Source organism: Eleginops maclovinus, chromosome 23, assembly GCF_036324505.1.
Source record: "Eleginops maclovinus isolate JMC-PN-2008 ecotype Puerto Natales chromosome 23, JC_Emac_rtc_rv5, whole genome shotgun sequence".
Lineage (NCBI taxonomy): Eukaryota > Metazoa > Chordata > Actinopteri > Perciformes > Eleginopidae > Eleginops > Eleginops maclovinus.
Genome location: NC_086371.1, coordinates 22,248,422 through 22,275,345, shown reverse-complemented (window position 1 = coordinate 22,275,345; position 26,924 = coordinate 22,248,422). Strand labels below are relative to the sequence as shown.

The 26,924-nt window shown below is 38.3% G+C and overlaps 2 protein-coding genes across 2 annotated transcripts in view; one reads left to right on the top strand and one right to left on the bottom strand.

Annotated features, from left to right (window-relative positions):
• polr1a (RNA polymerase I subunit A) overlaps positions 1 to 9,289 on the bottom strand; it is a 38,950-nt gene extending 29,661 nt beyond the window's left edge. The window contains exons 1-13 of the mRNA XM_063876537.1: positions 9,119 to 9,289; positions 8,395 to 8,503; positions 8,150 to 8,245; positions 7,119 to 7,268; positions 6,515 to 6,625; positions 6,216 to 6,301; positions 4,499 to 4,587; positions 4,073 to 4,153; positions 2,057 to 2,174; positions 1,651 to 1,792; positions 1,388 to 1,549; positions 464 to 586; positions 153 to 380 (exon numbers count right to left, since the gene is read on the bottom strand). Coding sequence (XP_063732607.1) covers positions 153 to 380; positions 464 to 586; positions 1,388 to 1,549; positions 1,651 to 1,792; positions 2,057 to 2,174; positions 4,073 to 4,153; positions 4,499 to 4,587; positions 6,216 to 6,301; positions 6,515 to 6,625; positions 7,119 to 7,268; positions 8,150 to 8,245; positions 8,395 to 8,503; positions 9,119 to 9,195 — 1,572 coding nt within the window. The 5' untranslated portion in view covers positions 9,196 to 9,289. The remainder of the gene's footprint in view (positions 1 to 152; positions 381 to 463; positions 587 to 1,387; positions 1,550 to 1,650; positions 1,793 to 2,056; positions 2,175 to 4,072; positions 4,154 to 4,498; positions 4,588 to 6,215; positions 6,302 to 6,514; positions 6,626 to 7,118; positions 7,269 to 8,149; positions 8,246 to 8,394; positions 8,504 to 9,118) is intronic.
• A 73-nt stretch (positions 9,290 to 9,362) lies between these two features.
• ptcd3 (pentatricopeptide repeat domain 3) lies at positions 9,363 to 23,245 on the top strand. The gene is made up of 23 exons (XM_063876538.1): positions 9,363 to 9,627; positions 10,224 to 10,276; positions 11,657 to 11,696; positions 11,819 to 11,864; positions 11,963 to 12,031; positions 13,317 to 13,421; positions 14,010 to 14,133; positions 14,281 to 14,384; positions 14,658 to 14,822; positions 14,921 to 14,981; positions 15,663 to 15,745; positions 16,699 to 16,843; positions 16,938 to 16,988; positions 17,452 to 17,544; positions 17,739 to 17,767; positions 18,465 to 18,571; positions 19,245 to 19,323; positions 20,721 to 20,811; positions 21,003 to 21,088; positions 21,171 to 21,316; positions 21,412 to 21,453; positions 22,494 to 22,652; positions 23,106 to 23,245. The coding sequence occupies exons 1-23, from the start codon at positions 9,539 to 9,541 to the stop codon at positions 23,149 to 23,151; spliced, it is 2,013 nt and encodes a 670-aa protein (XP_063732608.1). The 5' UTR covers positions 9,363 to 9,538; the 3' UTR covers positions 23,152 to 23,245.
• The last annotated feature ends 3,679 nt before the right edge of the window (positions 23,246 to 26,924 follow it).

The following is a 26,924-nucleotide window of genomic DNA, read 5'->3' as shown; positions in this document are numbered from 1 at the left end:
CACAGTCTGGGCTCTGGCAGTGTTTAAAGCCTGGTTCATGGAAAAGAAAACATTTAAATGAATAAAATCGTGTTCAAATCATTATGGAAAGTAAACCTTGACTGACATGTTATCCCTTTGTGTGTTAATTCTAATCAGAGTAACGGTCTTACGATCTTCACGGGCATCTTATGCGGCCCGTCGCAGGGCGTCAGCAGTTGCTTGGCGACGGCTTCTCTCTGCACAAGGCTGGTCGGGGACAGGATGGTTCTCCTGCCGTCCTCGTTGATCACCATGGATGCCCCGGGGTGGACGTTGGGCCCGTTGAGAACGGCCTGACGGAGCTCCTTCACGTTCCAGGGGGTGACGGGCTGGGGGTACGTCAGCTTGGTAGCAAACACCTGCAGACCGAAAATTCCAGATCATTCATATATTTCCCCTTCCTCGAGAAAACCTTTTTTTCTTTCTGGAAAATGATCAGTACCATAGGGATCCCGATCTCATTGGTCCCGATGTACATGTCAGGACAGATGACGGATCGTGCAGCGTAGTCCACTCGTTTGCCCATCATGTGTTTCCGGAAGAGTCCGTCCTTCTTCTCCAGGATCTGGAATAGGAGAGGGGACAAATAGGCAGCATGTCATTATCAGCAAACCAAAGAAGAAAAGGAAGGCAGAATGCCTCAGTGTAACGTGAAACCGACTTCAGTGGTGTTGGTCATTTGGTTTCCGAGGGAAATGGGTGCCCTAGGGTGAAGCATTGTTTGTATTTTAACAATTCAGGTTGTGATTTCAGTGCAGTCTCTGGAAGGGGTTGCACTCGGCAAAGCAATACGCTATTTTTGTTCATCCACGCAGAACTGAAATATTTTTTTTTCTTTGTGTACCGGGAAATCTGTGTTGGTTCTTTCTCAGAAATGAGTTTCAGTTCCCAACTCTAGTCCCCAAAAAAAGATGTGTTTTTGGACTAATTGTTGAAGTTAATACTGCAACCACAAACACAGAACCCCCCCACTGAGTGCAAACATTTAGCAAAGAGATGGCCGCCCTATAGAAAGCATTAGATCTCCTTTGAGAAAAGTCAGAGTTAACCACAACTAACACAAGGTTAGTGTTTAAAATAACAGAATACAAATATGTTTACCAAGAATAACCGTATTTATATTCAAAATCAACATTTGTTATGCAGTTTTATCGGGGTGATCAAAATAAGTATATAATATTTATCCAGATATTTATCCAGGGGGTATATTGGGTAATTGGACTGAATGGATTTCCATCACTGAGGAAGTTATCGTGCTCCGTAGTCCCATTAAATCGATGCTGTGGTGATTGTTGATGCAACAGGTCAGAGAAAGCAAGAGAAACAGAGAAATAGTAATCTGACATTGGGCAAAGTTGCAGGATACCTGTCTGATCCCGGGGTATTTCTCCGACATCATTTTGTCCATGTCGCTGTCAAAGACGATGTTGACGTGGGTCTGCAGCCGCACCCAGACGTTGTAGAGTTTATCTGTGATGGTCAGCCCGGGGATCCCCGTAAGAAACGCCTGGTCCATCTGTTCTGGAGCCTAAGAAAAAAAAGTGAATTGGACGTGTGAAGCATGCCTTATCATACATAACTACTCGTTCACTTTTTGAGGGAATCAAAAGTGTAAGCAGGTCCTCTCACCTCTTCCTCCTGAGTAATTTTCTCCCCCGCTATGAGAGCCAGCAGCTTCTGGACGACTCCACAGTCCTTCATCACCGCCTGCATGTTGACCGTCTGACCGTTAGTGAACATCTGGTCGCCGAGGCGATTGATTGGACGATACCTGAGGAAAAGAAAGGGTTTGAAAAAGTGTTGGGAATAATATGTAAAGGATAATGTGTAGCGAGGCGGTCATTACGGGGAAAAGAACACCCGACAGGCAGATCAGGGAGCCCGACGCGAAGCGGAGCTTATTACACTTGAGACGATGGAGTCTTTAGGAAGGTTTTAGGACTCACTCCTGCACTTTATTGCGATTTTGATAACCTTTTTATCTATTGAGCATCCCTACAACCAGTGGTTCAGAGTGTGTGTTTCTATGCTGTACCTGCAGGATGGGACCACCAGCAGCTCGAGGAAGAAGAGGTCAGAATAGAACCCTTCCTCTGCTGCCGGTGACAGCTTCCCCTCCTCCATTCCTGAGAACAGGCACTTCAAGAAGAAACCTGGAAGCAGGAGAGACGATATGAAGCATGTTTTAAAATGCATTCCTTCTAACAGACAAAAATCAGGTTCTTGTGACTGACATTTCAAGACCACAACACAATAATACACAAATATTTTCTAGAGAAGGGCATCATTCATACAGCACTTGTCAAAGGGCCGAAAAAAAATACAAAAAACGGTTAAAACTAGTATTTTATTGATTCAAGACAACAAGAAGTTATGAAAAGGGAGATCAACAATAGTAAACAAGATGTCCAATACAAATGATCGGTAATAATTGCAGTTTTAGACACTTTTTCCAATAAAAATCAATTGATCTGTTTTCATATTTCAAAGATTTTACCCATTTTTGGTATACTTCTTATCAAATGATATATTACACAACTCATATGTGCCCTCTGGTGAGACCACACTTAAATATTTACTTTTGAAACGTTAGAATATATTGTTACTGGCCATTAACAATATATAGGAACACTTATGTGAGAATGCTGTTTATTGACTACAGTTCAGCATTCAACACCATTGTGCCCTCCAAGCTCATCATTAAGCTCAGGGACCTTGGGCTCAACAGCGCCCTCTGTGACTGGATCATGAGCTTCCTGACGGGCAGATCTCAGGCAGTGCGGATGGGGAACATCACATCCTCCACCTTGACCCTCAACACCGGAGCCCCTCAGGGTTGTGTGCTCAGCCCTCTCCTCTACTCCCTGTTCACGCACAACTGCGTGGCCACACACAGCTCCAACACCATCATCAAGTTTGCTGACGACACGACCGTCATCGGCCTGATCACAGACGGCGACGAGACGGCGTACAGAGAGGAGGTCAGAGCCCTGACATCTTGGTGCCAGGACAACAACCTCCATCTCAACGTCAGCAAAACAAAGGAGCTGATTGTGGACTACAGGAAGAGGCAGAGAGAAGCACACACACCCATCACCATCAACGGGACTCCTGTGGAGAGAGTCAGCAGCTTCAGGTTCCTCGGGGTTAACATCAGTGAGGACCTGACATGGACACATCACACCAGGGTCATATCCAAGACGGCTCGACAGCGGCTCTTCTTCCTCCGCAGGCTGCGGAAGTTCAACATGGACTCCAGGATACTCTGCAACTTCTACAGGTGCACCATCGAGAGTATCCTGACTGGCTGCATCACCGCCTGGTATGGCAGTTGCACCGCCCTCAACCGTAAGACTCTACAGAGGGTGGTGAAAACTGCTCAGCACATCACCAGGACGGAGTTGCCATCCATGGAGGACCTCTACACCCAGCGGTGTAGGAAGAAGGCCGGTAGGATATTAAAGGACCCCCATCACCCCAGCAACAATCTGTTCTGTCTGCTGCCGTCTGGCAGACGGTACCGCAGCATCCGGACCAAGACCACCAGACTCAGAGACAGTTTTATACCACAGGCTATAAGACTACTGAACTCCTGAGCTGTGTGAATGTCTACTCACATCTGTTTATAGTACACACATACATATATATATATATATATATATTATACACATCTGCCATACATATCTGTTTATAGTACACATATCTATATATTATACACATCTGCCATATACATCTGTTATACATAATATATGCATCTGTCCATACCTCCTCATTCCACAGAGTAAAGTATTTAAATACTTTCAATGTATTCCACATATGTATATATTTCACATCCTCAAATCTGTATTGTTGTTATTGTAAATATTCTTCTCTCTTTTTCACTATTTTATTTATCTTTTGCACCATGTATGTTGAGTTGTTGGAGGAGCACGCGACATAAGATTTTCATTGGCAACATATACGCTGTATCTGCTGTGCATATGACAAATAAAACCTTGAAACTTGAAACCTTGAAACCTAACAGTCAAAGGACATTGTTTTTGAGGCCTACCTTCTTTCTCCCACAGTTTGTTGCTGTGCTCTCTGGCAGTGCTCGCCGTCAGGTATACTCTCTTTCCCGCCATCAGATCCTCTGCAGGGAGATGGGAGCAAAAGCAGCTCAGATATATTCACTGTATATACAGCCGCGGAAAAAATTAAGAGACCACAGCATTATCATTTTCTCTTGTTTTATTACTTAAAATGTGTTTTTTGTATGGTACTCTATAGACCACTGACAACATTTCTCTGTGTTGAAATTCAACAGACCCTGGAATGGCTGCCATACATGTTGAGATTAAGATTTAAGAAAAACGTGGAATGGTCCATCATCCCTTTCAATATATCTTTCCCACAAAGAAGTGAACAATATGTTTATTTTCCATCTCACTTTCCATTAGCATTAGCACAATAAACCTATATAAAATATATCACCTACCATCAGTGTTGCCAATGGTGTGTGCTCCTGGCGGCATCGTGACAATCAGCTTACTGTTGTGTTCACGGCGCAATGTAAACTTGCCAGTCCTACACACACACACACACACACACACACACACACAGCCACACACACACACAGACACACACACAAAAGAAGAGGATTACAATATAAATGGCATTAAGAGTGTATTAAGAGTGTGACAATTATCAGCATCTCAACAAAGAGGTACTACTTCCTTTTTGCTACCTACACTTGTAGCCTATTGTTCAGATTTTCCGTGCAAAAAGCTAATTTGCTTCAGTTGAAATGTTTATAATATAATAATCGTAAAGGCATTCTCCTCTATGCTTAGTTTTTGATTGTAGTAACGAGGCCTAACACAAGAACAGTTCACTTTGGTCACACCACAATGCACTTATGGTGCTGTTTCCTTGTACCACTGATATTTAAACCCAAACAACAACATTATACCATAAAGAAGTGTAAGGACCGTCCACTTCAAGAACACTACAGTGCACTGGGACAGATCACCTTCACTTAATAAAGAGGAACAGGCCACCCAATGCTTAAAGCTGACAACAAATTGAAAACAAATGTCCAAAGACGAACAATAATAAAGAGTTATTTCATCCCGGGACCGGCTATAGTAACACACCGTTTGCTCTCTGGGTAAGACTTTGAAGTGTGCAGACAAAAGCAAAGAGGACTCAAAAGTCTTGATGGACAGACTGCAGTGAGTTAGTACAGGTGTTTATTCTGTGAGTAGACCTCTGTTAGCAAACACTGCCCCCTGCTGGATGATATCCTGTGTGTGACTGCATTCTCAGGGTGATTTATTAAAGGGGCCCTATTAAGCTTTTTGGGGTTACCCTTCCTGTAGTGCGTTATATAGGTTTGTGTGCATGTAAATGGTCTGCAAAGTATCAAGTCGGTGTTGCTTCGAGAGGGAGTTACTCTCCTCCCCCTGCCTGAAACGCCTCCATTGGACTGCTTTGTTTACCTTCATAAGATAATGACATCCCTATGTAACACTTGCGCTTCTATTGGCTAGCGCTCTAACACATTGTTGGACATCTCTAAGCGGTTGACCAATCAAAACAGAGCCAGGCAATTAACCAATCAGAGCAGACTGGGCTCTGGTTTCAGACAGAGGGTGAAAAGAGGCGCTGCAGCACAGACAGTAGGAGAAAAATAAAGAGCTTTTCGAACATTAAAGCATGGAGACATGTCCCAATAGAAGCACACAATACTAATATGAACTTGAATGAGCATAATAGGCCCATTTAAAAAACCCTAACCCTCATTATATTCTCCTATGACACATTCATTCTTCTTCTTCATTCATCCTATTCACAGCCTGATGGAAAACCTAAACGTCTGCAGGAACAGCTGCTGTTGACTCCAAGGCATAAAAAACGGGTTTAAATGGCGGGTTTCTGCAGGATGTCTCATTCTGATAGTGTTTTGACTCTTAACATCTCCTAGTATCAACTCGGCCCAATTTCACACAGAACATAACCAAACATCTACCAGCTACTATCTCATTTAAATAAACAGCAAGTGTGGAGTTGTGACATACAAGTAGTAGAAACACAAAAGAGTGACTGGTTCCACACAACTTAGATGTTAGATGGTTGAGCATTTAAACAGGAAGTATTTCAGACAGACATTTAATCACAATCAAGAAAAAGGCAAAACCACTCGTATCATTTACCTGCAGAAAGGGCACTTCCTAGATTTCATGTGGATCCTCCAGAAGTCGTTGATCAAACTGGTCTTCTTTTCAACAAGGTGTTTGATCTGAACACACACACACACACACACACACACACACACACAATTAGAAATTAATTTATATGACAATATAGATTCTATACCTATAAATATATCGAGTAATGTGAAGTGTTTGTAGAGGTCTGTAATGGAGTGGTGTGTGTGTGTGTGTGTGTGTGTGTGTGTGTGTGTGTGTGTGTGTGTGTGTGTGTGTGTGTGTGTGTGTGTGTGTGTACTCACAGGCTTGGTGTTCTGTGAGCCTTCAGCATTCACTCCAACTATGCTGTCTGTAAACTGCTTCAGCGCCTGCTGGATCTCATCTCCTGTGGCCTTGGTGTTCTCCTCCAGATACTAACAAACAATTTGAAAATAAAGATTGAATTGAGAACAGTTCATTCATGATAGTTGAACAAAAACAAAACTGTGGATAATACATACAACTGACGACCAACAAATAAAAACCCTATCTTACATTTACCTATTTACTGTAAAATACTCATTTGTGTTATTTTATATGCCTTAATACTGCACAAACCAAAGTCAGGCTGGTATTTATTTATACCTGTTAACCTTAAAACCTCTAACACTTCCTCAGAAACATTACAGCTTCCGTTTGGATTTGTCTTCAGTTTTCCTGGTTTGTGTCTTTTCTTCTTAGCTCAAGCGTGTCTCATGTGAAGTCAATAAAAGAAGAAAAAATAAATAACTGATGATTATTTTAAACCATTTCTTAATTCAAATCCATATATCACGTTATGATTCGAATGTCCTTCGTGACAAGATTTTGTGGTCATCTTGCCCCCCCCCCCCCATGTGTATTAGTCTCCATCAATAGTTTCCACACCTGTCCGAGGACCTGCTCCGCCTGGTACACCTCCTGCATGTTCCCGTGGTCCAGGAGCCGCAGCTGGCTGAGCAGCAGGTGCATGGCGGCGCGGGGACACGTCAGCATGTGACAGGAGAGACACGAGCCGCGGATCAGCAGGTACAGTTTCTGATGGAGGAGGGGAGAGGAAGGATTAAAGGAATGTGTAAAAGCAGGATATTGGTGAATAATAAAGTGATTAAGCCAACAAATAACTATTTTCACTGATTGTTTTTTTAAATACATAAATCTATATTGCATATCTGAAGGTAATTTCTTCAATTGTTTTGTTCGACCAAAAGTCCCAAATATATTCAATTTCAATGATGAAAAGTCACAAAATGCTATACAAATAAATAATGAAACATTAACACATAAATAATAAACACAAGGACACATGAGGTATGTAGTAACTTACTAAAAGGAAGCACTAAACATGAAGTAAAAACGAAAGAAAAATCTAATTTCAAAGAAATAATAACGTTATTTTACTGGGCAAAAATATTAGCACAAAAATCCTAAACACAGAGATTGTTAATTTAGAAAGTGTTTTAGCCTGAAACTAATCATAATTAATTAGATGATCTTTTAAAATACATAAACCCATATTGCCCATCTGAAAGTTATGACCTTAATTGTTTTGTTCAACCAACAATTTTACATTTCCAAAGAATCTAATCCAACTTGATCAGGATTTTTTCCATTTTGTTCACATAATAATTTATGGTTTATGAAATGTTTAGAGAACTAATAAAGGAATCAACAAATAACTTCCGCTCTTAACAATAAGAAGGAATTATAATCAGTCAAATGAGCAGAAAGCCCCTTCTGTATTTGAAAATCATTATACATTTCAGTGACTTGCTTTGAATGAAAGGTAATACTAATATATCAGAATTGAACCCCTAAGTTTAGTCTAACATTGACAGTATCACACCAAGTAATAAAGTAAATATTTCTGTAGTTCATGTGTATGTTCAGGTGTGTGGTGCATTCGTGGATCAGCTTACATCAAAGAACAGCGGGTTATAGACAGGTAGAGGAAGCTCCACATGCCCCATGTGACCAGGACAGTTGTTGAAGTCCTGACAGCAGGTTGAACACACCTGGGAAAAACAATAACAGAATAAAACATGATTGCTTTCTAAAAGTACAACATGTATGCAACAGATACATGTACAACATTTAACAGATGTGTCATTACTGTATCATACAACACACGTGTGCAAGTTATAGTATTTCAGTGGAGTCGTACCTCTTTGCTGTCTACTGGTCCCAGTGCCAGATCGTACAGGCTGTTAGGGGCCACATTCCCCACGGCATCCAGGAACCTGAAGTTAGTGATCGTTTTCACACTCAGCTTCCTGGACAGGAGATGGGAAAGATGCATCATTATAATAACAGACTGCACAATTATTTTGGAATTCATATCCATTTTTGGGTTATTGTACCACTGCACAGAATAACAATATTAGAATTAACTAGGTTTAGTGTCATCTTAAAAGGTCCTTAATGAATGAATCCATGGTCAAATCAAAGTAGGTGAGAATAAAGATCGATAATGACATGGAAGGAAATGAAAAAAATATGATATAAAATAATAGATCTATTTTTAGTACTTAAAACAAAGTAGCAAAGTGTTTAGCAAAACAATAAATATAGCGAGCATTCGAAGTAACAGATAAATAATATATATGCATGTTTTAACTGGAAGGACATGCAAGGTAAAACACAGCAAGATATGTAAAGTAAGAACAGAAGACTAACCAATTTAATAGGAATAAATGAATTGGCATACAAAATCAAATACAAAATATCTATTATGAACACTGACATAACAACTCCTAGCTCAAATATGTGTGCAATATGCGAGAAAACGACTACAACATGACGTTACAGCATGCTGCTATGAGCAGGCATGTTGTTTTGAACTCATGTTTAGCATTAAGTCCTAAAGCTAACAAGCTTTCATTACTCACCTTATCTCCTCGGCTGAGTACATGCCAAACGACAGGCCTTCCAGCCGCCGCCATGGCACTTCTTTACTAAACAACATTTTCGGAGAGTTAGACCGAGCTTTGAGAAGTTTATTGATATAAAATCATGGCGTACAGTAACACCACATGCGACACTCAGTTGTTCCTGGTCGGCACGTGGGACCGTCGGACCAAACGTACAAGTGGGGGGGGAGACAAGTACAGATAGATAGAGTTTTCAACAAAGTGAGGGAATACTTTGCTATCGTAATGAAATACTTTGCGTTACAATTGTAACTTGCTCAACGAATCGTTTGAATTAAGTGTAGTATTTCTTTAATATACAATGTGTTACTATTGTACTCTCCCCTTTCCTGAGCCCACATAGTTTCTCCCTCCCAGAAGCCCTCAGTCAGTACCAACATGGCGGCGCCCGGTAGGCACGTAGGGCATTATATCCAAAGAAACAGCCGACTTTTGCTAAATAATTTCGAGCAGCTATGGAGTCCCAGGTAAGACATGTTTATTTTAAAGCAGTATATAATTCAGTCGATTATAGTTTATATTAATTGGAGTCAATGTACTAGAACTACAGCTGCAGCTAGCATCATTTGACAGGAGGTCATGTCTTTCTGAACTGAAATTGTATTTATATAACGCCTTCTTTAGGCACACCAAAGCGCTAACACAACATGCCAACATGTTTCCTTTCAAACATATTTATTTACTGCTGGGGAGCAATTTGGCATTAAGTGTTTTGCACAGGGACAGTGGCGGAAGCGGGGATCGAACCTGTGATCTACCGATTAGTGGATTTACCCTCTATACCTCTTGAACCAAATGCTTGCATGTATGTAGAATATATCAAGAGGAAATAGAATACAGGTTAATTACTGCAAAAGTCAAAAAACAAAGTTAAAGGTTATTAAAAGGACAAAAGACAATTCTTAAATTACCAGAGACAACAAAACAGTACAACACCATGTTTTAGACTGACTGCCCTGCGTGAGATGTGCATGACAACTGATCAGGGGATGTGAAAAGTTTAAGTAGAGATAACATATCCAAAGTTTACCGTCTTTTACTTAATGTGTTTTGTTTTTTCCAGGAATTTTGGTTGGACTTCAGCTCTGCGACAACAAGCCGCAGAAGCTAATAAAGGTAATTTCTGGATTAAGATTTTGGTCACGATTGATACAGTGTCACTACAGACAATATCACTGTCAGAAAATCTGAACTGCGTCATAACTGCTGCTAAATGTTGCCCTCCTTTTGTCAACGGCTTGTCATTAAATGCTTCCAATGTAGAGTCCAAATCCTTGAGTAAAATTGTATCAGTGTTAATGCTCATGTTTACAAGTTTACCCGCAGGCAGTGGTGTAACGTATTGAAATCAATCTGAATCAGGTTTGTCGCCAAGAAGGTTAACACAAACAAGGAGTTTTCCTTATTGTACATGGTGCATACATATACATAAAGTAAAAACAATTGAAACCATTCTACGTTAAAATATAGAACAATTATTTACACGTTATGTAAACGTACAAAATAGTATGTGCAGTATACTATTGCCAAGTTCCTCATCAAATAAAATATGTGCAGTATTGTTATGGAAAGTGGATGAGAGGCAGCTTTTGTACAGATGTGCAAATACGGGAGTACTGGAAGTACTGCACGTACCTATGTTTTTGGGGTACTTGTATTTACCTTAGGTATAGCCATGTTATGCCTCTTTATTCTTCTACTCCACTACATTTTGGAAGCCAATATTGTACTTTTTAACTAAACTACATTTATTAAAAAAATGAATATACATAATTAAAACTAATAAATTAACTATGATATACAACTATAGGTTAAGGTATCCAGCAGCCGTATATCAACTATTTATATTAGCGCCACCTTTAACATCTGTGATGAACACATTAACACATCAATATACTTTACCAATAGTACTTGATCCAGCTCTGCTAACCTGATATGGATGATTATTTTTTAATATATTATGAAAAACATGAAAGCATTCATCAGATGGATGAACGAATATACGGTGAATATGCCTTATTCATCTTTTCATTCTTCAGAAACATAAGCCCCACTTTAGCACAGGGTGTCATGTTTTTTAAAAGTTCATCATGCACTTTATTTTGAGTTTATCGAACAGTCACACACTAGAACCATCATGCTTCAATCTGCAGCTGAATTAAAATCTGTCAAAACACAATACTATTTGAGTGATGTTTGATTTTAATTATATCTGTTTTAGGGTAAATGTTTTGTCTTTTAAAAAAGGAACAAACTTAAAATTCAGGACCAATTTTTACTTCTAGACTTCAGGATGAACCTCAAGTAGAAAGAAGATGGACAAACACATACATTTGTTGACATCAAAAAAGAAAAACTGATCCTTTACATTGGAAAATTGGAGTTGATTCCAATCCCTTACCCCTCTGTTAGTTGTTCAAAGCGCTACTTATAATATATTGTAATATATCAGTGATGTTACCTTGAATCGCACCCTCTTTCCCATTTTTGTTGCAGAACCTCCAGATACTATTGTCATCCCCAGGAAGAAAACATGGTAGGTGTCCACATCCTGAGTCCCATTTACATACATTTTGTAAATCAAGTCAGGATTTGTATTTCACATTTGTATAAGGAGTCTTTATGCCAGACTAATGAATGCCACTTGTTATTGAACAGGAGCAAAGAAGCGGTGCTGGAGGCTCTGTCTTCGACCGTGGGCAGGGTGAGAGCTGCTTCTGATGATCTTTCACTGGAAAAGTTTGCTGGTCTATCTGTGTATGTGCCTGTTTGTTGATATTTTTCATTATTTTCTGCTTCTAGGATCCTACAGCATATCCATACAACTTCCAGGATGATCCTTTCCTCTCGCCCAGGACAATGAATGAGTTTGTACGTCAGAAAAACATGCCAAAACCTATTCCCATTTGTCATTTGTATCCCCTCATAAATGGACTTATGGGTTTTTGAATCTTAATCTATTAGTTCTTACAACAATAACAGCGATGTAATGTAACTAAGTACATTTACTCAAGTAGTCTACTTCTGGTTACATTTAAGCTTCTGATATTTCACTTGAGCGTTTTCACATTATGCTATTTTACTCTTTTACTCCGCTACATTTTGTTTTCAAATGCACTTTTTATTCTACTACATTTATTTTACAAACCTAGTTTATAGCTGCTTTGCAGATTTAGGTTATTAATACAAAATAAATTACCTAATAAATAAGGATACATTATAATAGGTTATGTTAACCCACATTTACTGTGCCAGCTGTGATGAACACAAGAATGCATCAATAATTCTAATATAATCATGTTATATATATATATATACAGTACCAGTCAAAGGTTTGGACTCGCCTTCCCATTCAATGTTTTTTATTTATTTATATATTTTTCTACATTGTAGTTTAATACCGAAAACTATGAAAGAACACATGGAATTCTGTAGTAAACAAAAAGTGTTACGCAATATGAGTTATGTTTTAGATTATTCAAAGTAGCCCCCTTTTTCTTGATGACAGCTTTGCACACTCATCTTCATGAGGTAGACAAGTTGTGTCCAAACTTTGGACTGGTACTGTATATAGTATTTCGAAATACTCCATAAGAATGAGTACTTCTATTTCTGTACATTTTAATGCTAATTGTAATTGATTACAACTGTGAATGCAGTTTATCCAATTTTAACAGACTATGGTTATATTAAAATCCTGCTTATTTAACTTAGAATAAAGTCAACTCTTAGATAGGCTATAAAAAGAATTTGGTGCATATGTTGTTTCTAATAAAAAAAAGCATTTTACTCAAAAGATCCTCCTCCATAATCCATTTCTTCATTTTTTTACCCGGTATACACAGTAAATAATTGATTAAAACTAAAATAAGGATTATTCATGGAGGGGAGTTACCCAGCAGGAAAGGTGCAGGTGTTATTAATAAGGTTAATTATGTCTGCACCTCATTTATGTACTTGTTCCTTCATTGAAACAAGTATGGTGTTCAAGAAAGTTCTTTCCTTTGCCAATTTAATTATTTTAAAAAAAGCCAAATACGGTACGATATTTCAGTTTTCAACACAGTTTAACACCATCCGTGTATTTCTGATTTTGACCCCGTTGAGAACTCATTAATGTTGAAACTAATCATGTGTCGTTGTTGTCTCTCTGCAGAAGATGTACTCTCTCTCTCAGGAGTCCGGCAAATCTGCAGCCAAGTTCTTTATCAACAATAATCCCAAGTATTTCACCAGAGACTTCGCTGAACCACATATACCGGTAAGATAACACACACACACACACACACACACACACACACACACACACACACACACACACACACACACACACACACACTAAAGAGGGCTAATGGTTCAGCATGATGATGTTCAGGAGACATTTAGCTACTTAGCTACCGCTGTCTTTATGACCTAAGTAGCTTCAGACATTCATTTGTAGGGTATTTACAGTACTGAGGGATTAAATAAAACTTTACCACATTATTTTAGGTTAATAATCAAAAACGGATATAAAAAAACATTGAATAATGGAACATACTTTCAGGGGGTTGTGACAGGAATCCTTACTTGAATAAGCAAAAAGTTAGTCGATGCACTCTTTTTCTATATAAAGGGAGTTGATTGATCACATCTCTCCTTAACCTCATGACGTTTTTCATCCAGGTAAAGGAAAATTAGTCAGGAAAACACATATGTATTATTTTTTAGCTATTCAACCGCCGCCAGTTAGACTGTAGCAAATGAGAAGTAAAGCTTAGAGAGTTGTGGCAGTTTCGCTGCACTACTGTCATAGTCTGGTTGTTTTCTGTTTTACATTTTTTAACATGGAGTGTGTGCGTGTGTGTAGTGTCTGATGCCAGAGACGGTGTCACTGCTCCTGGAGGATGTGAGTGAGGAGGCGCTGAAGGAGCGAATCAACCTGAGGAAAGTTACAGCTGCTGTTGAAATGTACGACCAACTACTGCAGTCTGGTGAGAACACACACACACACACACACACACACACACACACACACACACACACACACACACACACACACACACACACACACACACACACACACACATTCTCTTTTTTAGTGATGTTGCTAAATTTACTTTTTGATTAAATTGTTATAGGCACCACAATCTCCATGGAAACAACCTATGACCTGTTGGACCTGATCTGTCTGTACTGCGACAGAGACCCTGTGGAGGAGGGGGGGGCGCAGACGGAAGAAATGGTGAGTCATCGCTGATCCAAACCTGAGGGTGGAGTTCAAAGAAACAACAATTATTTCCATTATCAACTACCAGCCAATAGGTTCTCCATTGCTGTTTTGTATTAAAAAATAATTGAGTTTCCATGTCAACAATGACCTATTCTGTAGTGTCAGCTGTCTAATTCCAAGAAAACTACTTGAACAAAAAGTCACAACAGAAGTTGGGCATTTTTTGATTGCCATTACATCCCAGTGTTGTTGAACTTTGTGTGTGGTGTGTGGTGTGTGTGTCAGGAGGAGCCAGGAGAGGAGGTGAGGCGGGGCAGAGGGAAGGTGCGCTGGGCCTCAGACTTCGTGAAGTTCAGCTGGAAGGAGAACAACAACGCAGAGAGGATCTTCAACCTGCTGCCAGAGAGAGACACTCGCTGCTACTCCGCTCTGATCAGAGGCATGGTCAAGGTACCAACACACACTACAGGGAGGGCTGGGGTCCTGGAACATCGAGGGTCATACTGGTGCATTTAGATTAAATATAATGTGTGTGTGTCTCTCCCCAGCACGGAGCCCATGCAAAGGCCTTTAGCATGTACACAGACCTGCTCAACAACAGACTGACCGGTGAGTTGGAAGGGAATACAGGATGAGAAAATGGCTTATTATTTCTATACAAACACACAAAAAGAAAAGATAATGCTGGTTGAATCATCATTAGAATCAGAATACTCAAAATGTCCCTGTTTGGAATTAAAACAGTGTATAAAAACTTAAAGTAAAAATGTCCACATTGTACTACAATATAAACCAACAACAGTGAAATGTTCAAATTACAATATATACAACGTTCTATTAGTATAAATAAAGATATTAGTGCTGAGTATTAAAGAGTTAAATAATTAGAGGTTATGCTCCTTAAGTATTGTCCGTATTGCAAAGTTTAATAGGTTACATTTTTTGACATGGTAGGTAATAATATTGGTATATTTTTCTTTGGCTTATACAAAGTACAGTATGCAGGTAATTTAAATACAGGCTCATTAAATGCAACAATCGTTTTAAATGTAGTGATTTAAACATCTGTTTTTATTTTAACAGGCGGTTAAAGGTCTGTGTTGTAGTTATGTTTCTCTGTGTGTTTTATGATGCTGTATCGTGCTGTCGGTGTAAGCTTTACTTGATGGTACCACGAGACAGTGTTAAAGAATTACACTAGTGGACTCAGTGGCTCTCTAAAGCCTGCAGATAACCTCTTGAAGTTTCTGCTCTGGAAGTAGACAACTAATATCTACCTTTATGTTTCAGCTGACGTCCACATCTTCAACGCTCTGGTGACCGCAGCTCCAGACGTCCGAGACAAATACAACGAGAGATGGGACCTCATCGCTGTAAGACTCTTCATCTGTTGCACGTGTTATCAACACATCATCAGGTTTCCTTGTAATAAGACATGTTAAGTTGGTTTAAAAATGTAAATGCTTATGCTCTACACTTTCAGATAAATACTATATCTTTTTGGACTCAGATCATTAAATGTTAAAAGAAGAATTCTTTATAATAATTTAAAAATATATATGTTATGAAATAAAAATCCATAATAACAATACATTTTGTAGGATATAATTTAGGGATTTATTTGACTTGACCACACTATTAAAATTGTATCATTCTTATGCGATTCCCTATGAAGTAAAATCTGGCTCTACACTTGTTGTGTTGTAAAATCAGTAAGAATCTTCCAGAATAATGGTTAATCGTTAAGAGCACCAACATAAATAATTAAGATATAACAAAAAAAATCCTGGTAATAAATGGAATATAATAAAAATATTGGAGGAATATTAATATTAACCTTATATTAAGTGTAAAATAAGTACTTTTTTACTATTCTTATTTTATTTCAAATAAAATAAAAGCAGCCATTTGTAAAAGGCATTTTGAAATAAATTATTTAAAATATTAAATATAAATAATAAAAGATATAATAATTTCTTAATATTTTTTTCCCATATGTGTTTTACACAATTTATTCATAAAGTTCATTCATTTAGCCAAAACTATTTTATTGAACACACTTAAAACCTGATCTCTTTTAACCCTAGGTGTCATTACCGTATTTTCCGGACTACAAGGCGCACCTGAATATTAGCCGCACAAGCTAAAATTAGGGGAAAATCCGGTTTTGTTCATACATTAGCCGCACCGGACTATAAGCCGCAGGGTTCAAAGCTTGTGCAAAAATTAGCGGCTTATAGTCCGGAAATTACGGTAATGTGGTATGTTGGCATTTCCCTTGATGGTAATATTGTTAAAAGCTCCACTTGTTTTTTTCCCACTTCAGGAGCTTCTGAGTCAGATGAATCAGCAGAAAGTCCAGCCTAACCTGTCCACCTTCAACAGCGTCCTCAAAGCTCTGAGGCGCTGCGGCTCTCTGGCCAAAACACAAGCCATACACACTCTGAACGAGATGAAGGCCATGGGGATAGGTAACCACGCCCACACACTCACACACACACAGAGAGATACAGTCGTGAAACAAAAATAGTTTTGTGTTAAGAAAAAATTCTTGTGTGTGTTCAGCTCCCAGCCTGGCCTCCTACGACCACATCCTGAACGCCTTCTCCAAAGCAGGTGAGAGTGATGCTCCTTCACACACTAACTATACCTTTTCAGATTTGGGTGTCACTATAGAGTGGTGCAGGAATGATTCCTAAATCCTGGGAATGAGTTAGCATTTGATCAATTTTGGTTCCTTGAATTCAGCAGATTTTTTTATGCGTCTAAACATTGCAACGCCAAACATTAGCCACCTTTAGCTAAGCCATGGACATGTGAAGTCATTTGATCGTAATGTAGGTTGTTTGTAGCTTAACGGTAGCTTTTCACGTCTGATGATTGCATGTATGCTTTAAGTACTACAAAAGTGGTGTTAATATGTGGAGATCAACCTGCTGAACAAAACGTGTAAGTATCATAAATGTGGATTTTACAATCCCGAGGGAGCCCTTGGGATGCTAACTTTCGATGCTAATACGTCATCACTGCACCACTCATTGCGAACTTGTATAAAATGATTTTGTTTTTTCATCTCCAGCCTCCTCCTCTGGCGCGGTCAACACAGACATTCTACAGGAAGTGATGTCAGAGCTGGAGGGAAAAAGCTTCACCTGCCAGGACCCCGATGATGGTATGCTGCGGTACTTGTTTGGAATGAATCAGCAAATTTTGGGAATAAATCTTCCTTATTTGGTTTGAAAACTGAAAAGCAAGTGAGGAAACAATGTCTGGTATTTAGATCAGACAATGACAAAGCGGAGTGGTTTATATTTTTGCATTCGGCTTTTATAACTGATTACTGATATATTCTCTCCTTTTTTACAGTTCTATTCTTCTCAACCGCAATGAGAATAGTAAGTGTTTTTTGTTACTTGTTTTTTAAATATATATTTATCAGAAATGGCTTCATGCTGAAGTCAATTTCTCCTTTTTTTTGAGCAATGTCAGACTATAAAATAAAGGGTTTATTTGAGGCCTTGTTTTTCCATTAAGCCATTTAATCATCTGCATTATTTAAGATTCACGCAAGGGAAACTGTTCAAATATTTATCACTTGTTCTGGTTTAAATAAATATATGTGTTTATATTTTATATTATATGTTATTAAACATTTTACTTTACTATCTTCTTAGTATATACTTTTTGTTCTATTTTTATTTTTTCATTTGACTTTTTTCACTCTAAAACAGAACTGTCACTCAACTCAATTAAAACTTTGAAATGCTAGTGTCAATTTAAATGTCATCTAAGAATACATCTGAAGACAAAAGCTAGTTATAATTTGAATTAAGAGTATTAAAAACATAAAAAAGGAAGGCATGATTAATCAAAGGGGAATTAAATTATAAATCAAAATCAGAATTAATTTAAATTATAACTAGCTTTTATTTTCAGATGTATTCTTAGGTGACATTTAAATTGACACTAGCATTTTAAAGTTTTTCCAAGTCTTCATTTTGTTAAAAGTCACAGATACCCTGATCCTGTCTCCCTAAATCATTGTTATTTTGTTCTCCTGTCAGTCCAACTAACCTGTGTTTGTTCCAACAGTGTCTGAACAATAAAGACCTAGAGCTGGGTTACAGGGTGTATAATCTGGTAGAACATGGAGAGAACTGGAGGCTGCTGGGAGCTTTCTACCACCAGGGGATTTTCTAGTAAGTGAAGAAAACTTCCACTAAACTAAAGCACGCACGCAAGCACACACACTGAACCTCCATTATCCAAGCCTCAGGGGGCAGGAAGTAATTAGGAGGATCTTATTTCAATATAATTTGTAATAATTAATAACCAAATGTTGAAGGGTGTGTAGCATGGGGGCATTTAGCATTTATTTTATTCACAAACAAGTTAAAGATACAAGACATAAGGAAGATCTTCATAGTGAAGACGAGACACTTATACATGACAAAGGGAAACTGCTTTAAATGTCTTTCAGGGTAGGGTGACTTCTTTTAGCCATTTATTTTAGCTTTGACAATTATACTGATTAGATTGAATGATGTAGATTAATCTCCTCTCTCTCCTCTCCTCTCTCCTTTCTTCCTTCGACTCCTCTTCTCTTTCCTTTCCTCTCTCCTTTTGCTCTTTCTTCCTTCCACTCTCCTCTTTCCTTTCTCCTTTCTTACTTCCTCTCTCCTAACTCCTCTCTCTCCTCTTTTATTTCTTCCTTACACTCCTCTCTCCTCTCGTCTCTAACTCCTCTCTCCTTTCTTCCTTCCACGTTCCTATCCTCTCTCATATTTCCTCTCCTCTCTCCTTCCTTCCTTCCACTCTCCTCTCTCCTTTCCTCTCTCCTCTCTCCTCTCTCCTCTCTCCTCCCCTCTCCAGCCGGCGTTTCTTCAACCTGCTGTGTATGATGGAGCACATCGACGTGGTGCTGACGTGGTACAGGAAGCTCGTTCCCTCGGTCAGTACAAAAAGTCTCGTATGAGAATCAATGAAACCATTATGTGAACAATGTGGCACCTGAAGCGTAACAATTCAGAAAATAAATCAATATTTGGTATTTATTCTCCCCTTTTAATGTCTAAAATCAAGTCAGACCTTGATGGAAGAGTTTACCTCTGTTGCTTATAGGTCAAATTAACAGTTAAAATTAACATTCTTCCTAAGTACCTATTTTTGTTCCAATGTCTCCCTCTATTCCTATCTAAACAATTTTTTAAGACTCTTGATCAGGATATTTCTGGCTTTTTATGGTGTGGAAAGGTACCCAGAATAAGTAAGTCTATTCTTTAGCTCCTTTATTGAGAAACGGAAAGGCTGAGCTGGGTGTGAACTTAGGTGATCACTGGTGGGACGCTGCTTTTAACAAAATTCATACAAGCTCAAGCTGTGCTCGTCTCACTCTCATACAGTTCAAGGTGCTGTACAGGATTCATTTCTCAAAGGCACGTCTGTCACAAATATATCCCACTGTCATTGACATCCTTGACAAATGTCAATCCTCTCCCTGCGACCTATCCCATATGTTCTATTCCTGCCCATTAGTATTTCCTTTGGCAGAAGTTTATCTCAAAAACACTTTCACTCACTGTGAAAGTCTGTCCCCATATTGCCATATTTGGGTGCCCAGAAGATTACAATAGACACAGCTTGATGCAATTAGATATTCTGGCTTTCATTTCGCTATTGGCAATGACGACTTCTTCTTCTACACTGGAAATCCAAAAAAACTCCTTCTAATGCTCAGAGATGTTATGTCTTTTCTAAAACTTGAGAAAATTAAATATTCTTTAAGAGGCAAAACCTCTAGGTTTTACACTAAGTGGCATCCCCTTCTTAACCTTCTTCCAATCTCTCGCATTTTTGTCTACTGATTAATGGACACTCCCCCTCCACCCCTTTCCTCTTTATTATATATTATATATATATTTATTTTTCGTCTTTGTATTGTTTTACTATTACTATTCTTTATTATTTTTTTTATTTATTATTATTTATTTATTTTTGGTTAGTTCTGTTAGTCGGTACATAACTCTCATTTTGGCTATCTGGTCTGTTGTAGTTATGTAGGTGGTTTAAACATGTGAAGATCAATTATATATGGCTTGTCAATTGTTGTACAATAGTAGAGTCTAAGCTGATCACTAATAGCTTTGTACTGTTGTGACATTTGTATCTGTGATTTCATATTAATGTACCAAATGTGTTTTCTGTTTGCCTTCAATAAAAATATTTAAGAAAAAATAAAAAACATTTGGTAGTTATGATCAAGCCTGGGTTAGAAGATTGGAAAAAAATTGACGTAGACACTTTTAATGTAACTCTAACAGTAATTTTAAATGTGTTGTGTGTTTGCAGTTGTACTACCCGAACCATCAGGGTCTGAAGGACTTGCTGCAGGCTCTGGACACAGACGGCCGCCTGGACCTGCTGCCCACCATCTGGAAGGGTACGTGTACATAATGATAAATAATCACCAGTGATGAGGGTATAATAATTAAATTGGTAAAGGCTCATATTAAATGAGCCAAAACAGACTGATAAATACAGAAAATTACATCATTTTATGCCGCCTTTAAAACCAGGAAAAGACAACGTATATATTGATATAATAACGATAGTTTCTTCTCTCTGTTCCAGATATCCGTGCCCTGGGTCATGATAATAAGTCTGAACTGGTAGAAGAGCTGCTCATGCTCATGGCCCGAGACAAGCACAGTGCTGAGGTCAGCGCCACACAGATGAGATGAAGAATGGAACATATTAAAGCAGAGAAGAATGTCAGCGACTCTACTTGTGTGTGTACAGGTCCAGGAGGCGTTCGCAGCGTGTGCTTTGGACATAAAGAGTGTGTCGGAGGGAGACATGAGGAAGAACACTATGGAGTGGAGCACATCCTCCCTCTCCAACATCACCTCCCTGCTGCTGCGTGCCGACAAGACTCAAGCAGCCTGGTGAGGGGGCGGGCTGTGCATCTGTCTGTCAATCACAGGAGAGCTTTGACTGCAAAAATGATTTTAAATAGACTCTTCTCTCTCTGGATTTGCAGGGAGACGCTGAAGCTCTTCAAATCCAAGAACAGAGTCCCTGAGTGAGTCATTTCAACAACTATAAACACTGACAAGTCTGATTTAGACAGCCTTTATGTGTCCACAGAGCGCTAATGTATGGCAAACATTTTCATATAGCAAATAAATATTGGTATTTCATTTTGGAAAAATACCGTCATGGAAAATGTTTTTGAATAACCTCTAAATGATAATATTTATCATCCTTGTTTTTGTTCTTAAGGCTGAGATTAAGGTTGGATTATTTATATAGCATAATTTATAAAAGAGAAAACTTTTTTTTAATTGAAAGACACATTTTTACAATAAAAGGTTTTGTGACGGTAGCTCCATTTTAGAATTAAAAATAATATCCAAACTAAATGAAAAAAATAGAAACATCTATATATATTAATATAGTAAGTAAGAATGTGCAATACAATAAAGTTACTACTATTATCAAAAGCAGTTAAAGTTAAATGTCCAATTAGAAATATTAAATAAAATAAAATAGAATAACAATAGTTATATAAACATAACAAGCATGCAGACATATAGATGGAAGAAGTACTCAGATCTTGTACTTGAGTAAAAGTAGAAGTACCAGAGTGTAGGAATTCTGTGACAGTAAAATCCTGCATTCAAAATGTTACTCAAATAAAAGTATAAAAGTATTCTCATCAAAATGTACTTTTACCAAAGGTAAAAGTAGTCATTGTTTGATTGGTCCATTTCAGAATAATATCTCTGATATGTTTTATAATTATTGATCATTGAAGTGTTCTCAGAGCTGGTAAAGGTGCAGCTAGTTTGAATGGCTTTGTATACTGCAGGGTAGCTGCTGGATTTACTCCAGGTGAACTAAAGTCTGATTTAAGGGCTGATTATATTTACCATCAATAATACAGATCTGTAAAGTAACTAAAGGTATTCAATACATGTAGTGGAGTAAAAGTACACCATTTACCTCTGAATTGTAGTGGAGTGGAAGTACAAAGTATTTGGTGAAAGTATTGTGATGTGATTCTCTCCGTATCGTCCTGCCCTGGTTCATGTTCTTACTTCCTGCTGTGTTCCCCCGCAGAGAGCCGCTGCTGGAGGACTTCCTGTCGGTGTGCTGCAGCGACGGGTCTCCTCAGAGAGCGGTGATGTTGGTCCAGCTGTCCGCAGCCTTCTGTCTGTCTGCTACACCCAAACTGGCCAAGAGAACCCTGGCTGAGTTTAATCTGACCGAGAAGCAGAGGTGAGGAGGAGGAGGAGGAGGAGGAGGAGGAGGAGGAGGAGGAGGAGGAGGAGGAGGAGGAGGAGGAGGAGGAGGAGGAGGAGGAGGAGGAGGAGGAGGAGGAGAAGGAGGAGGGAGTTATAGTAGGACAACAGGAAACATGTTAGTGCACAAATTGGATAAAGCATGAGTAATTGAAGAACTGTCATCTAACTCCCTGAAGCATTGCTTTTAGATTAACAAATGACAGGAAATTATGAATTTGCTATGAATTCTGGGAAATTCCAATAGGGCCATCACCCTGCTTTGCTTTTAGTCTTTACAAAAAATGCTTTACTTCTGGAATAATTCAACAGTTACATGCGACTTTATTGTGAAAATTCATTTTAACCTTCTACTAAGGTTCTTGCATCAGGCGTTTTTATAAATCAGATTACTTTTTCTGACGCGTTCCTTTTTTTCTGTCCCATCCAGAGCCGTATTATCTGAGCTGGAGTGTACAGGAGAGTCCTCAGGCTGAAGGAAACCTCTGAACCCATCTACTGACACAAAAATCTCACAATTTCGTAGTGTGTTTCATTATGTGTGTGTTAATAAACTCATGTATGTCACAACTGTGTAATGCTTTTTTTGACAGCTAGAGGTCACTGTTTCTCCAGTCTTCAACTCAAGGCAACAGCTTGTGATAAATTACAGTTTCTTTCCCACTTTTTATGCATTAGATGATTATTTTCTCCTCGGCAAAGCGTGCGTGAGAATTAATGGATGATGGCAAAAGGATTTACATTTTTTGCAGAATCCATGACTGTAAAAAATGTGGCCTAGAGGGAAATACTCAGAGGACAATTGCTCTAAGCTACTTCCTGTTGTCCCTGATAAGCACTTCCCCAAATTGCTGCATGTGTGCCACATCTTGAAAACCCTCTTTTGGACATTTAAGAATCCCATTTTTATTTATACAGTCCTCCAGGTTCTGAGAACACATGTAAACAAACAGTGTTGTGTGAACGCAGAGACAGGTATGCACTGTGTTTTTGCAAGATTTTATAAGCAGCATGTCTAGTGTGACACAACATTACATCATCACTCCTGACTTTTATCGTTATTTTAGATGTTTTCTTTATACCTTTTTAAAGTCAATTATTAACATGTTAACAAAGATTTTTTTTTTACAAATTATAAATAATAAATGTTCCAAAGGAGAAGCATGAAAGCTTTTGTAGTCCTACCCCCTCTAGCAAACATTGCTAATAGAAAGTCATACATAGTTCAGTTCATTCTCGTCAGCGGTCGTGATATTTGCATCGATTTAAAAATGTAACGTAATTAATCTCTTTTTACAAATAAAATAATAATAAAAATCAAATAATCTTTACAGGTAATCAAAAAAAAAAAATCGTCAAAGACGAACAATAATCCTGAGATCCTCGGTCCTGCTCATAACCATTTAAAGTTTGGTGTTTGAATAGTTTTTTTAGTTTTAATAAAGTTTCACGGTGTTTCAGGTCATCATTACAGTTGTTCCACAGATTAACACCTTTTGTTGTTCTGCATTGAAGTTGGGAATTTGTTCGTATAGGAGGGTTTTTGAATATGCAGCTTCCTCTCAGCATGTGCTTGTTTGTCTGTGTGAACAGTCCTTGGATCCTATTAGGGAGTTGTTTTGTTTAGTTGATTTGCAACTTTGAACATAATTTGAATAGTATTATAGTCAACCAGGTTTTGTAGTTTTACTACTTTTTAGATTGATAAATAATTGATATGTTGGTTCTATGTCAGTAGTTTTATGTATTATACTCCAGGCCTTTTAATGCAGAACCAAGCTTGCTTTAAAAAGGAGAATTAAATACAATTACTAAGAATCAAAACACAGTAAAATATAGTTGTGTTAATTCAATGGCACCATTAGAAGCGGTAGCACTCAGTATAAAAGCATACAAAGATACGATTTGTATCAAGCAGTGTGGATGTGTGTGTGTGCAAGCCTCTACCTGTGTGCCTTAATCAAAATGTTTGTTTTTTCTGTCCAATCCCCAGCCGAGCTGCCGGTATGACCTTATAAGGATAAATGGGCTTAGGTGAATGACGAGAGGAGGGAAGGGGTGGCACTGTCAGATGGGTGTGGTTTGGGGAATTGTTTTTTCCAGAGAGCCTGAAGCCCGGCAAACACACACACATGTACTCCCTGATAAACTGCAGTACAAACTTAACACGCAACCTGACACAAGAACACCGTTTTCTCTTTGCCTTGCCCAAGACCTTGGGAACATAAACACACACCTTCCCTCGCTCATTTAGAAAGTCTCACATGCTCACACACACACACACACACACACACACACACACACACACACACACACACACACACACACACACACACCTATTTTGTAATTATATAACTGCAAAAACAGCCTAAAGGTGTCATTATTCTAAAATGATCTATTAATCATATTTAGCACGTATGTATTTATCATTATACACTTTATTTTTATTTTCAGACAATACTTGCAAGTCACTCATATAGGTATGTTGTAATTATACACAGAGTAGTATCACAGGTGTAGTTAAAGAGGCCCTATTATGCTTTTGGGGGGTTTCCCTTCCCTGTAGTGTGTCATATAATTAGTGCATGTTAATGGTGTGCAGAGTTTAAAATCTGTGTTCCCTCCATAGCGCATTTCTGTCCCATACACTGAAAAAACTGTCTTTAAAGAACTTCAATACATTACAGGTGAATAAGGTAAGAAAACTAAAAGATATCAGCATAAAATGTCCTAGTTGATTTTGTATATTTGTTTTGTTTTTGTATTATTCCAAGTTCTCTGACATTGTATTTGTAATAAGGCTTGTAAATGTATGCTTACTTTTGGTGACTTAAGAGAAATGTATAAACACAAATAGACCAACACAAGTCATTTTGCATTTTAACTAGACTGATTTATGCAATTAGCGTCTCACCTTATTAAAAAGAAAGGACAGCCAACAACAACAATAGAGAGTTTGAAGTGTGGAAGTGGCCGGTCACAGGCATTCCTTTCTCCACTCCTTTATGCAACATCAATGTACTATAGAGGGGGTCAGAGGTCAAATCTACTCACAAACACAGGAAGGGATGAGAAATCCTCTAATGCTTTTAATACCTCTACCTCCTGTGGCTTTCTAACATTTCTCATGTGACCTGAAAAACATTCTACTTTACTATGCTTTACTTTTGAGAAAAGAGGAAGAAAAGGAGGGACGATGCTACAGTAGATAAGTAATAGCGTTAGGAGAAAGGAGCAGAAAGAGATCGTGATGGAGAAAGAGGAAATAGGGACTTTTAAAACTCTTGAAAGGTTATTGTATATCTTTTGAGAAAAAATATTGACATTCGAGTCAAACGGCATATTGCAGCACATTCTGCCCACGAAAATTCTTCATGGTGATTGACAGAATAATTAACAGCACTGCAAATCCCACACACAGGAAAAAGCAAAAGGTTACATTTCTACAGACCTACGATCCTATTGGCTTTCAGTCGCCCTCACAGTGTTGTTACATCATATTTCGAATACCACTTAATATTCCACTGCTATTAACCTTTGGTGAAACGCTGCAGGCTGTTTTTGGCACTGTTCAATTCTGAGAGGACAGGCTTTTGTTCTTCCATAACGTATTCTTTCAGACAAAAATAAAAAACACCCAAAATACACTTTAATTATTTGCCTAAATTCCCTAAAAGTTAGCATCAGATAATACACTTTTGGAAAACTTGCAGTAAGAAAATGGGGCTTGATTTTAGTTATCATTGGGAGAAGTTTGATTTTGGTATAAGTTTATATGTTATACTAACCTCGAGTTGCAAAAGTTAGGGAATTTCACAAAGCATATATCTTTAAAAGACAACAAATGCCCGAATGCTGATATCACTATCACTTCTTTTTTAGAACCAGAATTGACCTATTTGAAAGCGAGGATGTAACCGGACAGGAGCAAGGGGAGATATCGTTAGCATAGCAAATGCTAGGTTACCAGCTAACACTAGTGCTACATAGTTAAATGGACTAGCAAGGTTCATCCATCATTCACATCTGTGAAATGAGTTGGTTTGGTAATTTGGACGAAGTAAAAAACTTGGCAGAAAAATGAACTTAACCAAAAATATGAAAGCTGACTCCAAAGATTGTCTCTTATTACAACAGTGATGCTGGGAGTGATCCCGGGGTAGCTACCTGTTAAGTTAATAAATCAAATTAGAAAAAGGGTCGATCATAGAATTCTATTATCTGACTTGGTGCCAAGAGATAAGCCTTG

Excerpts from the sequence above, each read along its gene's own strand:
- ptcd3 (XM_063876538.1), top strand. The coding sequence starts at position 9,539 with ATGGCGGCGCCCGGTAGGCACGTAGGGCATTATATCCAAAGAAACAGC. Across the intron at positions 9,628-10,223 it reads GAGCAGCTATGGAGTCCCAG|GAATTTTGGTTGGACTTCAG; the intron begins GTAAGACATGTT and ends TGTTTTTTCCAG. Across the intron at positions 14,982-15,662 it reads GCTCAACAACAGACTGACCG|CTGACGTCCACATCTTCAAC; the intron begins GTGAGTTGGAAG and ends TTTATGTTTCAG.